Source organism: Pongo abelii, chromosome 17, assembly GCF_028885655.2.
Source record: "Pongo abelii isolate AG06213 chromosome 17, NHGRI_mPonAbe1-v2.0_pri, whole genome shotgun sequence".
NCBI lineage: Eukaryota > Metazoa > Chordata > Mammalia > Primates > Hominidae > Pongo > Pongo abelii.
In genome coordinates, this window is record NC_072002.2 from 31,671,286 (window position 1) to 31,689,175 (window position 17,890).

Genomic DNA, 17,890 nt, shown 5'->3' on the forward strand with positions numbered 1-17,890 from the left:
ATTAGAGAATTTAAAATAAATGATGTTCTAGATTGTGTAGATTTATTGTACAAGCAGGCTAGGGGAAAAAATGTTTTGTTTCATTTTGTTTTGTTTTGTTTTGAGATGGAGTCTCCCTCTGTCGCCCAGGCTGGAGTACAGTGGCACGATCTCTGCTCACTGCAAGCTCCGCCTCCCAGGTTCACGTCACTCTCCTGCCTCAGCCTCTCGAGTAGCTGGGACTACAGGTGCCCGCTACCACGCCCGGCTAATTTTTTGTATTTTTAGTAGAGATGGGGTTTCACCGTGTTAACCAGGATGGTCTCGATCTCCTGACCTTGTGATCCGCTTGCCTTGGCCTCCCAAAGTGCTGGGATTACAGGCGTGAGCCACCGCGCCCGGCCAATGTTTTTTTTTTTTTTTGAGACCAGGCCTTGCTCTGTTGCCCAGGCTGGAGTGCAGTGGCGCAACCATGGCTCACTGCAGCCTCAAACTCCTGGGTTCAAGCAATCCTCCTGCCTCAGCCTCCCAAGTAGTTGGGACTAAAGGTGCACGCCACCACGCCTGGCTAATTTTTAATTTTTTTGTAGATACAAGATCTGCCTATGCTGCCCAGACTGGTAAGCCCCCATGCTCAGATGGGAAAAGATGTTGACTAATGTAATACACGTTGGCTTTTCACAGAATCATTCAAGTAAATCAAATTTCAAAATGAAAATCAGCCTAGGCACAGGGGCTCACACTTGTAATCCCAGCACTTTGGGAAGCCGAGGCAGAAGGATTGCTTGAGCTCAGGAGTTTGGGACCAGCCTGAGTAACACAGCAAGACCTCATCTCTATTAAAATTTTAAAAGCTAGGCCTGGTGGAGTTCACCTGTGGTCCTAGGCACTTAGGAGGCTGAGGCAGGAGGATCATTTGAGCCCAGGAGTTCAAGATTGCAATGAGCTATGACCACATCACTACATTCCAGCCTGAGTGACACAGCAAGATCCTGTCTCAAAACAATAACCACCACCACCAAAAAATCCCTGAAAATCATTGGAAAGAAATTAAAAGCAACAAAACATTAATAATCAGACTAGGTAACAAGTTAAAAAGTTGTTTTGACTTGTTAAACAGGATAATTTTTTAAAAGAGGCATATGTAAAAATTTAAACGTGTACCTTTTGTTGCATTTCAACATATTTACTGTCTCTGAAAGCCCTATCCTCACATTACAATTTATATGGAGATAATTTATGCCTTTAGAGTATTAAAATATATATTAGCAAAAATTTGAGACAAGATAGAATTGAATTTGTCCTAAGATCATAAGTTAGAATGATCTGATCAAATAAGAATATGTTCAAGTTTCAGTAATTTTCTTTATAAAGAAAATAATTTGGAAGCTGGCCATGGTGGCTCACGCCTGTAATCCCAACACTTTGGGAGGCTGAGGCAGGTGGATCATTTGAGGTCAGGAGTTCAAGACCAGCCTAGCCAACATGGTGAAACCCTATGTCTACTAAAAATGCAAAAAAAGAGTGGGACGTGGTGGCACATGCCTGTAATCCCAGCTACTTGGGAGGCTGAGGCAGGAGAATCGCTTGAACCTGGGAGGCGGAGGTTGCAGTGAGCCGAGATTGAGCCACTTCACTCCAGCCTGGGTGAGAGTGTGACCCTGTCTCAAGAGAAAAAAAAAGGAAAGTAGTTTGGAATATTTTTTAAAAACAAAACAAGCTGACACTTCCTAGAGTAACAATTTATCTTCTGAAATCCCTCCATGGTTTTAGTTTCCTTACCTGTATGTTAAATGTTTGTCTATAAATATGTTCCTTCTAAACCTGAGTAAATTTCCATCATTGGATTTGGTTTCCTTTGTAAGTCACCCACACTGTGCTTCAAAGGTTGCACATTCTATTGATGTCTATAACACATTTCATTCAAAAACCCCATTTCCTTGATATTTAGTTAAATCCCTGTACTACTTATTATTTTTATTCATTGATTTCTCATGCTTCCTTTCTTTGCCAGCTGTGCTATTGTAACCATCAACCCTAAGTTACTGCTCTTCTTTCAGCCACAAAGCATTTGTTGAATGCCTCTCTTTTCAGCCTCTGAATCATAAAACTCAGCCCAGAACATAGCCTGTTTTTAATTAGAGGTCACGATTTTTGGAGGTTAAGACTTGACACATTCTCCTGTTAATGAGCTGAGTGAGGCCTAAAACTGATCTCTAAACATTGCTTTTTGCTCTCTGGCCAGTTTCCAGAGATAAATTTTACTTTTTGATTTAATACAAATGAATATTTTGTATTCCTGCAGTAAGTTTTGGGGTCTATCACTCAGAGGCTTAGATTTACATGTGGTGTGAGCTATGTGTATATAGTGCCAAACATCAAATTTATGCTAAACTCTAATTGAACAAGCTGACCTGGGTGACAAAATAATTCTACAGCAAATTATTACATTTCTGTAAGACCCTAATTTTCAGTCCTTCTGTCCAAACAAAAAGACTACAGAAACAATTTTTGTTTTGTTTTGTTTTTAGGTCTGGAAAAAGAATGGTCAACTCCCCATGTTCTGGATAAGGACAGAAACAATGGCTGATTTAAAGAATTATTTAAGGCAATGGTTCTCAGTCTTGTCTATGCATTGGAATTACTAAGAGATCTTCTAAAAATTCCCAACTCGAGGCCACAGTTTTTGTTTTGTTTTGTTTTGTTTTGTTTTTTAGCTTTCTAGGTGATTCCAGTGTTCAGTTAAGTTTGAGAACCGCTGATTTGGAGTTTCAAAGTAACTATAGTAAAATTCTAGTTTCTAGTAATAGTGGATTTTCTTTTTTTCCTTTTTCAGACTAATTCCCTCCAGGTAACAATCATAAAGTGTGAATGAACAAAAAGTTAAACAAACAAAAAGCTAGTTGAAGGCCTGAAGAGTAACCAAAAGCAGAAACTGGAGGGTTGTCTCCCCCTAAAAGAAGAGAACTTCAAGATGTACAAGTTTGTACCTTTATGCCTGAAGGCAGTCCTCATTCTTCAGAAGGTTAGGGGTGGCAGAAAGCTGCATCTTCAGTGGCTTGAGATGTCAAGAACAGAAATGGGGTGGGCAGAGCAGAGCAAAAGTTAAGAAAGTTAGGAGAATAATTCTGGAAAGAGGGGAACTGAAGAAGGAGCAAATCTCAACCTCTGAATAGAAATTTTGTTCAAATCCCTAGTTGGTTTGTGCAGCGGGGGAGACGCCAGTGGGACCATTGAAAGGCAGCAGCCGGAAGCTGAAAACTAATCAGAGACTTCGGCTGCTATCCATTACAGGATGGTTTGAAGTTTCAGTTCAGGCGAATGAGCTGCTTGAGGACAAAAGTTAACTGTTCTGAGGAATGTAGCCGAATCCATAGTCTTTATTAATGTACCATCCATACTGTCCAGCATATAATAAAAAATCACTAGACAAGCAAAAAAAAAAAAAAGTGACCCCATACAGAAGTGAAATATAATCAATGGAAACTGATTCTGATTAGGACATGTTACAATTAGCAAACAAGTATTTAAGGCAGCTATTATAAATGCTTATAAGAATATATATTCATAATTAGTAATGAGGAATCTCAGAATTAGGAACGCTAAAGAACCAAGTGGAAATTTTACATGTGAAAAATACTAGCACTATAATGAAAGTCCACTCAATAAGTTCATGAGCAGACTGAAGACAGTAGAAGAGTTAGTGAATTGCAAATAAATTATACAAATTATTCAATCTAAAACAGAAACAAGACTGTAGGAAAAAGAGCTTCAGAGACATGCAGGACAACCTCAAGTGATCTAATGTAAATTTGCTGGAGTTCTAGGAGACAGGAAAGCAAGAAATAAATTGAAAAAATGGCCAAAATTTCCCCAAGTTTGATTTTAAAATAAATAAAAATAAAAACATAGATTTACAGATCTAAAAGCTCAATGAACCCCCAGCTAAATAAGTACAAAGAAACCACACCTAGGCACATTTTAGTGACACTGCTGAAATTCAAAAATAAGACAGCCAGAGAAAAAGACATTATATTTATGAGAATAATGATACAAATGACAGCTGATGTCTCATCAGAAACAATGGAGGCCAAAAGACAATAAATGCCTGCCAAGTGCTCTAAGAAAAAAAGCTATCAACCCAGAATTCCCCATCAGTGAAATGATCCTTCAAAGATCAAAGTGAAATAAAGTCATCTTCCATGAGCTCATTTTCAAAGTGTTTCAATGAGCCTAAACTTGTCACTGGACTACAATTCTCTAAGAAATCATTCAAGCTGAAAAGGAAAGACCTCAGATGTCACTCAAATCTATAGGAGACAATGAAGAACATCAGAAATGGTCAATGTTTGGCAAATATAAAAGATATATTCTTTTTTCTCTTAATCATTTAAATGACGCTTGTTTAAGTGAAAATGATAGCATCGTACTGTTGCATTTATTATGTATGTAGCTGTAATATATCTGAAAAACCAAGGAAGAGAGGAGAGGGTGAATGGAACTATACTGTTGCAAGGTTCTGTATTTTATGAAGCTGTATCATATTAACCCTAAGTGGATTGTAGTAGGTCAAAGATGTATGTTGTAATACCTAGAAGAACCATTTTAAAAATATGGTGTATAGTTTATAAACCAATAGAAAAATTAAAACACAAAACTGTACTTGTACCCCTTAAATCTATAAAAATAGGCCAGGCTTGGTGGCTCACATCTGTAACCCCAGCACTTTGGGAGTCTGAGGAGGGCAATTCACTTGAGGCCAGGAGTTCAAGACCAACCTGGGTAACATGGCGAAATCCCATCTCTACTAAAAATACAAAAAAATTAGCCTGGCATGGTGGTGCATGCCTGTAATCTCAGCTACTTGGGAGGCTGAGTCACAAGAATCCCTTGAACCCAGGAGGTGGAGGTTGCACTGAGCCAAGATCACGCCACTGCACTCCAGCCTGGGTGACAGAGTGAGAACTTGTCTCAAAAAAAAAAAAGAATACTTTTTTAAAGAGAAAAATTAAAACAAAATCAGAGAAAAAGACATTATATATATGAGAATGCTGACATTCTCATATATATAATACCTTAATATATGATACATATAATATATAATAATAATGATATAATGATATATAATAAAAATATTCAACCTGAAAGAAGGCAGGAAAAGAGGAGCAAAGAAAAAAGCCAAATGGTAAACTCAATCTAAACATATCAATAATTACAGTAAATGTAAATTGACAAATGCTAAGTAAAAGGCAGAGATCATTAGACTAAATAAAAAAGCAAGACCCAAACTATATGCTATGGGATGAACTTCAAAAACACAAATAGGTGAAAAGTAAACAAATTAAAAAGGTATATTGCACCATGTAAATTATAAGCATAAAAATCATTTCTATTTGGCTTTGATATGAACAGCTTTTTACATTTATCTTTTCAATTAAATGTACCTGTTTTTAAATAATGGATTACATTCATTCAACGTCAACTATTATCAACCATGACCTGTAACAACCTCAATAGGGAAAAAATGAAGTAAAACATAGGGAATTTAAGGTGACTTACAGTTTTTCTTTTAAATGAGTCATATGGCTCCTTTCCTTCTCCTTCAGTATGAGTGATGAAACACCGTAACAGGGCAAGCCTTTTAGGACTTGCTCATTTCCCTCATCTATACTAAAGCAAAATGTTCAGCCTTTGATCTAGCTGTTGGAGCAAGTAATGATTCTGGATCACCTTTGCATCATTCATTTTTATTAATGTTTATTTTGTTCCTTGTATTTACTTTACTAGTACTTTTTGGGTTTTTGTCTATTTCTGTGACTCTCTGTGGTGGGGCCAGACCATTCTAAGCTGATGTGCCCTACGAAGCTGCACCCTACAGGCTAGAGCACAACATTCCCTCACCTAATTTTCTTACACCTCTTGGTAGTCGTCAGCAGTTTTTTTTCTTTCACTTACAAGAAAAGTCTTTGAGTTTAGCTCTTTCTACAGTAGGGACTTTCTAAAATAGTTTCAAAATTAGACAAATTTGTGAGTATTTTTCTACATTCTTTAAACAATACTGAAGCTCTGATTCTCCCTCACACTTACACAATTCATAGCTGGGGCAGGGCTGGAAAGAACATGACTGTAACAACAAAGAAAGCTCATACTAAGCATGACTACAAAGAATGGTTTTGTGGCATGTGACAAATCTGCTCAACCATACAAGTGAAAGGAGCAACACCAATTCCCTTCTGGCCATCTGAGCTTTGCAAGTGATTGTCTATCCCAACAAACTCCACTTGTACATAGCACCATTTTTTCACAAACTGTGACCTTGGAAAATACTCACCTAATAAAACTAACAATCCCACCATAGACAGAACCCCACTGTTTATTTCATCATTTTAGAAAATATTTTGAGATGTTTTAAAAGGTAATTTCTCTGCAAATACTATGCTACATTTGAATACAAACGCCTTGACTAAATGTACCACTGAACAAAAGTTATTTTAAAGGGTAACGTGGAAAAAAGGCAAGAGATTGCTTGCGTTGTTTTCTTCTGAAAACTCAGCAATAACCGGATGCTTCAAGACTTTTCTTTATAACATGGCCATGTTTTAAACTATGCAGGACAGATCAGCAAGGGATTTAGTGGCTAGCTAAACACTGAAATGATTCATTTCAATTTGCCATGCAGTTTAAGTAAAGCTCTAAGGGGCTGCTATGCCTCCTATCAAGAGTAAATATCACACATCCTGTTTATGCAAACTGGCTTGTTGTCCACAGGTTTTCAAAGAGCTGGTGACACCCCCTAACACTGCACCCTACCCCCCCAGCTTCCTGCTCACTGGGGTGCTATATTCCTACTCATTTTTAAGAAGCGCCTCCCTCAACAGAAATACTCTGAATTACAACAATTTTTAAAGAAAATACTTTATTATGTCATGAAAAAAAGGCATCAATCAACTAGATTCACACTTGTTTGAAAAAAATTGAAAATTTATTAATTAGACAGTATGTGGGCATCCTGTTCCACATGGGAATGAGAAGATGCTATAGGTTCTCTAAGTATTGCACAGTCGGAAAAAATAACAAAAAAAGGGAAGGGGAGGAAAAAAAAAAATCACATGATATTGGGAACCATCTCACATTATGAATAATCTACCAAGAAACATTTAAAAAAGAAAACCCTTTGTTTCTACAGTAGCTTTGAGTTTATAGTTCTTGGAATGACTGTATTCCATTGAAGACATCTCAGTAACAGGAAGCTGTTTTAGCAATCCCATGTGCAAATATTAATAAAAAATATATAAAATAATGCAATTCATCTCTTGCCTTCACCCCGGCAATCATGACATTTCTGAGAACTGTTTTGCTTGAAAATGGGTTAAGCGGTAAGTTTTGCCTGAAGCTCCATCTCTGCAGCCCGTTTGAGTGCAACATCCACTAGAAGCTGAAATCCACTAAAGTCCTGGTTGAGGTCCGGTGGAGTAGGGGGAGGAGTGTTGAAAAGACCACTTTGTGTATTTGTACTTGGTCCAGATTTACATGTGTCCTCTGGGTACATAAGAGAGGTGTCTGTAAAGTTGTTGGCCGCTATCTGCTGTATATCTGTGTTTTGTCCCATACCAACCGACTGGCAGAGAGAGAAAGGGACATCTTTCAATGCAGTCACAGTGGTATGGCAGATCACTGATGGACGAGCCAAAACTGATCCCGGGGATGACGGCTTAGGAGACAGTGGCCTCCCTAGGGTTGGGTTTGGCCCAGCTGTACAGGAATGAAATGGGGTCTCCTCTAGAGCTGGCATGAAGTTTTTGATGCCCATCACGGACTCCACAGAGCTTGTTTCAGAAATCTTGGCCCCACGGCGGGAAATTGTGAACTGATTTGGATCTTTGCCATCCTTTCTCAGCATGTCAGGGAGGAGCCTGCGGCGGGCGTTGATGAACCAGTTACAGACCTGAAATCATATCGGTACGCTTTAACACTTTCCTCATTCACTCAGCCAACGGGTTCTGAGAATGTTCTATGGGGTACCTAATTGATTTTGCTCTCTGTATTAAAAAAGGATGAAAAGGCTTATCCGAACTTACAATGTTATTTCAAGGTATTTGAGCTCCGCCAAGAAAGCAAGCTACCACCTGTCATAAACCTTCTGGTTTCTAATACAAATTTCCTTTTTTGTCTCTTCATCCTTAAACCTTTTCAGGACAAAGAAAAAGATATAAAATCTCAAATGCTTAAAAATGATTTGAGAGAGAGGATTACCTTTTAACTCTCCCCATTTTAACCTATCACCTACTGCCCCAACATTTAAGTTAATCAACTACAGGAAAAACCTCTCCTTATGAAAAGGGCCACTCCTCCCAGTAACTGATTTTTCCCAGTTCAAATGACTATGTCAACAGACATAACATGAATTACCTCACTGAAGTCATCCTTGTTTAAATATCAAACCAGTTTCCTGGACAATAGAGTAAGGTTTAACCTCCTTTTAATGTCTGTTGCATAAAGGAAGGTTCTTTTAGGCATTAAAGGAAATGCTATCTGATAGATGACTGTCAAGTGTTTGTGTTCTCTAAATAGCTAGTTATTAGCTTTTAACACTATCAAGTTTACAATAAAAAGATATTCCTTCTGTAAGTGGCAAGGAGCTTAATGACTTGACACACAGGAATGCCATAAAATGACTTTGAAAATAAAAATGCATCCGTAAACCTCATGCTCTCTTTCTTTACCTGTAATGTAGACAGGTGTGTTTGCTGGGACAGCAATGCTTTTTCTTGCTCCGAAGGATAGGCATTGTAACGGTGCTCATACAGCCAATCCCGAAGAATCTGCACAGACTCCTTGGGTAGGTTGCCCCTTCTCCTTCTCTTGCCTGAGCCAGCGGATGAAGAAAGGTCCAAGGGAATGTCCATGCTGTCCTCATCCTCAGTCTCACTGCCAGATGCTGCAACAATACCTAGGAAAGGACAAGGGCCAGTTGTCAATTGCTTTATAAGCACAGCAACTATTGCAAAGCTCACTTACGCTGACCATTCAATGTAACCATGCCTTCCCAACAACTGAGAGCGAGGAGAAGGAGCAGTGTTTTCTGTCCTGAATTCAGGGTCCAAGTAAAAGTAATTTGACTAGCACCACATGGGAGGTTCTCAACCAAACGCCAGATGCCTTTTCTCAGCCGCTTTCCTCTAGCATTCATTAACTTCTCACATTCCTTTTGAATGATGCTTCGAAAACTCTTTCGTCTAATCATTGGAGGAGACAAACTGCACCCAAAATGAATAACCTGCCACATTTGAAACAGGAAGTTGCAATGTGCCTACCAACCTTCTTTCTAAGATCAGTGCTAACTAGGAAAAACAACCTAACCAGTATCCTAATGTACATTTCAAATGTTACTCTTCCTCCTTCCTCTACTGAAGGTTTGAAATAAAAGGGAGCACTTGTACATTTCTTTTTCACGGATATAAGGAAGGAAAATTACATACTACACTGAACTCAGTTAACATTCTAAAGGTAAAACACATGTTAAAATTTTCTGCTAACACCATGCATGGTCATTTCTTATTCATTGCTATCTACATTTATTCAAAGTTAGACATCTACTTTAAATGGGCAGTACTAGTCACCTTTTATTAAATACGACCACTGATGTTTTCAGTTTCATCACATAAAAATATTTTTCTATTACTGGTACTTTAGTAAGGTCAAAAGATGCCTAATACTAAATGAATTAAAAATGTCTCCTAAATTTCAGCTACCAGTTTGATCTCAACCTAGAATAGAATACTACATATCAATAAGCAGAGTTTAGTCTTAAATGATTACATGACAAAGGAAACTGAATATGCAAGCCCCAGAGGAAGCTCTTTTGGCTGTAAGTACTTTAATCCTGCCAGAAATTTTAAGAATTCACAAGCCATAGAGAATATTTAAATCACAGATGGACTGGGTTCAATAAAGCTTCAGAACTGGCCTTTACAGATATTTAAACATCATTCTGAACTTAAAAAAAATTAAATAACAAACGCTATTAATTCCACCTTTCAAAAACTACAGCAGGCTAACTCCGAATGACTAAAGAAATACATTCTTTTGCTTGTAGACAATCTAGACTCTTAAAAACAGAAATGAATTACAAACAATGGCATGCTTGAAAAAAATCAGTACTTCTATATTAGGGGAAGTAATTAAAACAACAAAAATGTAAAGGTAAGCATTTTTAGCTTTGTATGCTCTTTCCTCTGTAGTATGTAATTTTGGTTGAAAATATGACTTGACCTTAATGGAGCCAGTTCCCCTTGACAGGAAATAAAAACGGAATATTCCTCTTAAGCTAAACACCATGTTTTTTAAAGGAATTTTTCCCACCCTTTTGATTGACTCTGACTTGGTGACACATTTTTAGTTTTGGACTGCAGGGGGCAGAAGGTGCTGCAGGGTATTCCTACAAAAGGCAGAACTCTCCAAAGACAAAGTAAAGCAAGTTCTAACAAAGAGGTGGATGATCTTGCAAATTCACTTTAGCTCACAGCTTAATAAACAGCTACAAATAAACCGCACAAGAATCCTAAGTTTTAACTGCCATGTATTTGAAATTCCCCTCCCCTGATGATTTAAGTTTTTAAAAAGTTTTTTAAAAGTGCCCATTTAAAACTGAAACTACTTTCACTATTGGCAAGATGAGACTTTCAAAACCCATATTGAAATTTGGGTGAAGAACTATTAATAAAATAGCTTAAAGAAATTATAGCTGAGTTCCTGTCTCACATTGGCTTTAATAATTAAAGAAATCGAACTTTTAAAAAAAGTGTCAAGTTAATTAAATGACTAAAGCAAATTTGAATAAAGCAATTTGTTTAAACTCTCCAACGTCTGAAAAGCCAGACATTCTTCTGAAGGCTATTATCTCCTTCCTTTTTTTAATCTAGAAAAAGTGTGAAAATTTGCTCATTGAACAGTGAATTCCCAACTGTAAGTTGGTAATCACAAAGAGTTTGAAACAAAAAAAGCCCCTGAAGGCTGCCCTTTGATCTGCTTGCCTAGTTTGACAAGAAGCCTGATCTTTCAGAATAGGTTAGTGACACACAAAAGCAGGTTTCAGTTAAGCAACACCAAACTGCAGCGCGACTTTACTCTGGTCTCAGTTCATTTAAATAAATGAATGCCAGGCCTCTGGAACTCTTAACAAATATTTCCAATATGTGCACAAAAGCTGAAGTAACAGGAAGTTAAGACTTCAGTGCCTTGGCTACGCCAGCTGATATTTCACTGCAGTAAAACCACGTTTGCTGCTGTCAGGACTGTTTTCATTAAAACTCTCCCTCCTGGTTGTGGCTCAGCTTGGAAAAACAAAGACTTTTTTCCTCCTTACTCATTTCCTATTGTAACAGCGCTTTTGAAAAGTTTCCCGGTTAAGACTTGTTTCCAAACGTCTTGCTTTGCTTACACTTTAAAAAATGTGGCGGTGGGGAGGGTGGGGGCAGGATCACAAGCTTCTTTCACGCTATCCACATACAAGGAAATGTTGTGTAGAAAGCCACAACATGGCCTGAGGATCCCACCGCTCTAAGCAGCGACCTTGTTCCTGCACTTTTTTTTTTTTTTTTTTGAGACAGAGTTTCGCTCTTGTCACCCAGGCTGGAGCGCAATGCGGCAACCTCGGTTCACCGCAACCTCCGCCTCCCGGGTTCAAGCGATTCTCTTGCCTCAGCCTCCCGAATAGCTGGGATTACAGGCAAGAGCCACCACGCCCGGCTAATTTTGTGTTTTTAGTAGAGACGGGGTTTCTCCATGTTGGTCAGGCTGGTCTCGAACTACCGACCTCAGATGATCTGCTCGCCTAGGCCTCCCAAAGTGCTGGGATTACAGGCGTGAACCACCGCGCCCAGCCCTGCACTTTCTTTTCTGAATAGCTCGGTAACATCATGAGACAGGGAGGCAGGGAGACACTGGTTGTAAAGAAACTCTAGAAATAAGATTGATGGGAAAAGTCGAGATGCACAATTAGGAAAAAGCAAATTTAACTCAACAAGTTTCCCGACCAGAAGTTCTCCTTTGAGCTGGGAGCAATGTCTCTTGCCTGTAATCCCAGAACTTTGGGAGGCCAAGGCGAGAGGATTTCTTGAGCCCAGGAGTTCGAGACCAGCCTGGGAAACATAGCCGGACCCGGTCTCCAGGAACAAAAGAAAAAAAAAAAAAATCAGTATCTCCTTGGGAGAAGCAACAGGAATTGAACACTCAAGCCACCAAATCCAAGGTGTGGTTGGCTACCCCAGCCAAAGAGCAATCCCAAAGCAGGAATTCAACAGTTAAAAACTGGGAGCAAAAAGACTTAGTGGATTTTCCTTATCGATCCTTCTCATTGTTTTAAAGTCATTTTGGGAGATCTTTTGGCGTCACTCTCAGCTTTCTGGGAAGACACACTATTATCACAAACCAGGCTTACCAAACCCCGGGCTCAGGAATGGAGCTGAAAGTGCACTTGTTTTAAGAAAACTTGAAAAGATTTGCAGACTTTTATAAGACAAGACAGTAATGAGGGCTCGACTTCCTCAGGAGTCTTTCCAGAGCCGACGGGGAAGGCTCCCCCCCCGCCCCAGGTAGTTTTAGGGGAGGACCGCGGAGGAGCACGAGGAGAGGGAGGGGCCCAAGGAGGAAAAGCAAGTAGCTTTTGTTCTTGAGAGTTCCTCGGCCTCAAGTGAAACAGGCCGGCCCGCACACTGCACGAGTTAGCACAAGCAAAGGAACTCCAGGACCCAAGAAACTAGAAATGAGGCCGTGAATCCCACTTTTTCAGGGGCCTGCCCACCCCAGACGACTCGCCAGGGAAACCTAAAAGGGGAAAGAAACCCGGGTAACCTCGGCAGCCTCGGCTCCCCCGACAAGCCCTGAACCAGTCGCAAAGTTTCCCCTTCAGCCCGTCACCTTTCATTGTTTCCATGAGTCGGCGCCGAGGAGCTGGACCCTGTGCGCCCTGGGATGGGGACCGCGGAAGTTCCCACCGATGCGGCCGGCGGGGCCCAGCCTTGGTCCCCAGCTCCGGGGAGAGGGCACGCGGCTGTGGGCGACGCGCCGGTGGGGGTGGGGGCAGGAGGACCCTGGGAGTGCAGAGGTGGTCTCCAGGGAGGACCAGGGCGCTGGGGGAAGGTAGGCCAAAGTGCCGCGGGAGAGTCGGGGGGACGCCAGAAAAGCCGTGGAAAAGGAGCACTGGGGATTCCCGGGGTGGGGGGCGGGCCATGGAAAGTAATCAGAGCCGCCCCCGCCAGAGCCCGAACAATGCGGGGAGCCCACGCCGGCGGACGCCCGGCTCTGCGCTAGAACCATCCTCGAAACACAGAGCCCCTCACTTATTCCGGGGAGGCCCACCACAACAGACAGCGCGTCTCTCTAGACCTGTCAACCCTCCCAAGGGTCGGCACGGCTTTCACGGGGCGTCTCGGACGCTCCCCGCGCGTTTTCTCCCAGGGCCAATTCCCTGTCCCGAGTCCTCCCTCCGTCCCTCGGGGAGGGGTCCTTAGGGCGTTCTACCAACAACGACTACCAGTTGATCCGAGTTTCAAGTTTAATTTCACTCTCGCTGGGAAAGCCTGGCGGCAGAGGGAAGCTCCTTGCGTTTCAGGGCCTCCCACAGAAACGCAGCCGAAGGAACCCCGCTGGCCTTGCGGCTACCCCCTCAGGAACGCCCCCCAGCGGGCCGGGTCTGAAAGAATGTGGAGTTCCAAACTCCAGGCGGCTCCCGGGCATGCGCAGTAGCGCCGCCCCTCCCGTCCGCTTCCCGAGTGATTAACTTCTGTTTTGAACCACTCCACATAAATCACAACAGAAACGCCACCTCCAGCCCACGGCGGAACACTCGGGGGACCTCCCAGCCAGGGACTCAAAAGTTAACTTCAAAAGGGACTTCACATTCTTTGACCTTTCGGGGTGTTGTGTGTGGTTTCTCCACCCCCCGTCCCCCTCCGGTGTAGTTTGTTTTTAAACCAAACTGACGGCAAGTTTTAGTTGTAAAGCTTCCAGAACGCTTCGTGGAAACAATGACAGCCTTGCTCTTTGCACTTACAACCAAGCCTGCTTGTCACATTTGGACGCATTTTGACTTCATGCTGCTTGAAGCTGCTGGCCCTGGGTCCTAACTCTTCCTCCTGCCCCAAAATTCATCGTGGGAAAACTTTCAGAGACTGGGGATTTGTAAAAGTCTGGCTTTCCAAAGCTGTTTACACCCGAGGGCGATGAGGGGGTCCAGAATCGCATTCCTTCGATCGTAAAAACACCACATCCCTAAAGAACAGTGCTAGGGCCCGGCTGGGAGTAGGGGGGCGGCGGGGGCAGGGGGAGCCTAGGAATGGAACTTTCAGACAAAGGCGCGGCGGTCCCGCGGCCCCGGCCGCCTCGGGTCCGGATCGGGAAAAACCAGGTGCTGGGTCCTCCCTACTCGGACCCCATATCCCCAGCACGCGAGAAAGAGCGAGAAGCCACGCGGCGGCTGGGCCAAGCGTGGGGTGTCGGCGGAGACAATGAAACTTGCAGGCGCACAAACAAGGCGCTGAGCGTGTTTCTTGACAACGTGCCAGCAGCGTGGAGAGGCTCGCCCCACAACAGCCCCTCGTGTTGTGTCTAGCAGGAAAACAGCCGCTGCCGTTTCAGACGCAGCCTCAACAAAGAGCACGGCCGCCACTCCAGCATGAGAGCCCCTGGGCGGAAAAGTCCACCAAGTGACTCCGCGCGGCGCGGCCCGGCCAGCACGTTTCCCCGGACTCGCGCCTCCTGGTGCGCGCAGCCCGCGGCCGCCTTACCTTTCTTGCCTTTCATTCTGGATCTCCCCTCCCAGCGCGAGGCAAGGCTGGGGTCTGGAGGGGCCAGGAGCGGGGACACAGGGGACAAGCGAACGGTCTCCTTCACAGCCGACTCTCCCGTAACTTGTAGGACGTGCTCCAGCCGTTATTGCTAACAGGGCGCTCTGATCCCAGGCGCCCGCTCCTTGGGTGGAATTCAAGTGACACTTGGGCTTCCTCCCGCCGGGATCTTCTGGCAGCCGGCCGGGGGCTCTCCCTCGCCCAACTCTCTCCCCTCCCCTCTCCGCTCCTTTGTTCCCTGCTCCTGCTCGGCGCACCTCGGCGCTGTCAGAGTGAGAGAGGAGAGGAGGGAAGGTACAGGAGGTCCTGCCTCCGCCCCCAGCCGCCCGTCCCGTCCCCCTCCCGCCCCGCCGCTCCTCCGCCCCTCCCCCTCACCTTCCAGCCGGGAAGACTGGACCGAGCGCGGCGGCCGCTGTCACTCGTCCCTCGGGGGCGGCGTTGCGGACGCGGGGGGTGGCCGGGTCCAGAAACACGATCCTTTCCGCCTGCCGTGCACGGACCGCCCGCATCCCTCGCCCGGCGGTGGGGGCACCAGCCGAGCGCCCCAGGTTTCTCCCTTGGGCCTTTCTTCCCGGGGCTGGCGAGGGTGCGTTTGGTTCGGAAACTGCAACAGATGGAAAAAAGGACACCTCCCTCCTTCCCTCCTCCACCCCAGGGAAGAAAAGCCTCCCCGTCTCGTTTTTGACAGCTGCCCCGAACTCTGCTGTCCCTGCTCTAGCCGCACAAGACAGCCGCCTCTGATTCAAGGGGCGGGACACGGGAGGAAAAGTATTCGAGACAAGAACCAACTTCTTCCAGAATGCGCGGCTGCCATTGACACGCGGGCGCGGCGCGGCGCACCCTTCTCCTCCCGGGGCTCTTCCTCCAGCAGCAACAGTGGGAGGTCGGCGGGGGTGGGGCGGCGGGGGGGGGGAATGAAGAGACACAGCCTAAGCGAACGTCTGTTCCCCCGGGCTAAAGCTGCGAGTTCCGGACTGGATTGCAAGGCAGTTTCGAAATCTGACACGTTGCGGACAGACACTTGTCATGCTCACATGCTCTTTAAACTTCTCTGCCCGGGGACGGCCGGGCGCGCGCACGCCTCGCCAAGACTCCGCCTGACACCCCTAGTCGCCAGACCCCGGCAGCGGTCACTTTTATGGCTAAAGGGTGACCACGCCGTGGCTGCTCATCTGTTTCGGTCAACAGTGTCTACTCTTAGGATTGGAACCCTGCTAGGGGATCCCTCCTCCCCTCCGGTATTTCAAACAGAAACTAGCCATTAAGTAAACACCCGTTCCTGTTGACTTATTTTGGTCCACAGTTAGGAGGGATCCAACAGAAGTTTCTTGATGAAATTGCGCTTTCAGAGACCAGATGCCGTTTGGCTGACTTAAAGAAACGCATGTCCCCTCCTCTGGTTCTAGTTTTCGCGTGGTTACGTCCTGTTGTTTTGAAGCAAAGGAACTGTCACATGCCACACAATGAGACTTCCCTCATCACTTTAAAAAAAGGAAAGAAAAGCCCCAAACGTAAATAAGCCTAGCAGAGACAGCGCCCGGGTCTGCCTCCAGTCTGGGCTCTGTGCTGTTTTTGTTCGGTAACCTCGGTGGAGATCCCGGCAGAAGAAACTGTGGAAATAAGATTAAACCCGAGGAGTACTAAGACGGCCAAGGGATAACTAACTCGACTTTGGAGCGTCTGTTTCAGGATTACGCCGAAAATTAGAGCCAGCCTGCCACCCTCCCTCAAAAAAAAAAAAATAAGATACCCCCGCCCCTAGAATGCGTGGAGGCCAGAGTTTAAAAAGCCTGGGTGGTTTTTCCAATTACAGGACTAAAATGAATCAACAGGGGAAAAAAGCGTCTCTCTAAGAAGGCAGCAACCTTACGATTTTTTTCTTCTGTGGTTTGCTGACTGCTCGGCACAGAAGAGAACACACATCTAAAACGGCTCGGGGGGAACGTGGTCCTGGGGAGAAGCCACCCGCCCGGACGCTGCCCTGCAACTGCCGGGAGCACAGTTCCTTCCCGGACCTGGCTGCAGATGAATCAGCTGCTGCGCCCGGTGCGGGACAGATGTGGCGGAGGGAGGGGGCCAGCGCCCCCGCCGCCCGTTAGAGGGCCGCCTCGCTATTTCATTTGAAGGGTTGTTTGTGGCTGGGATTGGTGGCTCATATCCGCTGGGGAGCCGGGAGCTGAGGGAGGAGAGACGCAGGGAGGAGGAGCCGGGGGCTGGGCGACGCTGCGACTCCGCGGCCTGAGTGGCAGGAGCCTCGTCTGGAACCGGGCGGTTACTGGGGAGACGCTTTGTTTGCTAACTTCGAAAGCGGCTTCGGCTGCCTCGGCCGCTTTCAAAGCCACTCCACAAAACACGCCTTCGGTCGGTTTAACCCTGCCTCCCCCCGCCCGCTTTAGCCAGCTCGAGACAAAAATGTTTCCCTCTTCCCTGTGGTTCTCCTTGGCCACGCGGTGGCTCTCATTATGTACACAAAGGTAGCTTTGCTTTCGTCCAAGTGCACTTGGCTAATGACTGCGATTCTTAGGCAACCGAGATGGAAACCGAGAATTGGTAAGGGTTTATAGCTTGAAAACAAACTTTCCAGGGGGAGGGGGGAGGGGCGGAGACAATTAAAAGCCTCTTTCAAATTAGGGGGAGGAAAAAATGGAGATGTGAACTCACCTTGGCTAGAAGTCAGGCTTGATCGGGCCAATGCACACCTTTTGCCCGAGCAAGTCATATCCAAACAGTTATTAAAGCTGGCGAGGCACTCCAGAGAGAAACACTGGCACAATTCTGTGATGCAGCGAAAGCTTATAGCCCAACCGCCCCCGTAGATGCACACCCACTGCCTCCCCTCAACCAACGCTGATCCCAAACTTGTTTGGAGTTTTGGAAACTTGGTGCATTCTGGGAAGAAAGTGTCTAGGGTCAGCGCAACGTAACAAAGGGAACAGCCTCAAAAAAGTGGGCTTCAGATACCAGCAATTGCTTAGGGTATTTTTTGTTGATTCGTTTTTCTCGAGGTGGAAAAACAAGTTTCAGTTCTAGCTCTGTCAGTCCCTTCCAGTCTCAGGGCCTTGCTA

The 17,890-nt window shown here is 44.8% G+C and overlaps 2 protein-coding genes across 2 annotated transcripts in view; one reads left to right on the forward strand and one right to left on the reverse strand.

Annotated features, from left to right (window-relative positions):
• Positions 1 to 6,878: 6,878 nt before the first annotated feature.
• Positions 6,879 to 13,490, reverse strand: TGIF1 (TGFB induced factor homeobox 1). Its single transcript, XM_054537692.2, is given in 4 exon segments — positions 6,879 to 7,924; positions 8,703 to 8,929; positions 12,898 to 13,059; positions 13,062 to 13,490. Coding segments are annotated over 4 exon segments (1,200 nt in total). The 5' UTR covers positions 13,297 to 13,490; the 3' UTR covers positions 6,879 to 7,348.
• Positions 13,491 to 14,314: 824 nt separating this feature from the next.
• Positions 14,315 to 17,890, forward strand: part of LOC129051704 (uncharacterized) — a 43,369-nt gene continuing 39,793 nt past the window's right edge. Inside the window, exons 1-3 of the mRNA XM_054538226.2 lie at positions 14,315 to 14,536; positions 14,594 to 14,806; positions 14,924 to 17,375. Coding sequence (XP_054394201.2) covers positions 14,315 to 14,536; positions 14,594 to 14,806; positions 14,924 to 16,090 — 1,602 coding nt within the window. The 3' untranslated portion in view covers positions 16,091 to 17,375. The remainder of the gene's footprint in view (positions 14,537 to 14,593; positions 14,807 to 14,923; positions 17,376 to 17,890) is intronic.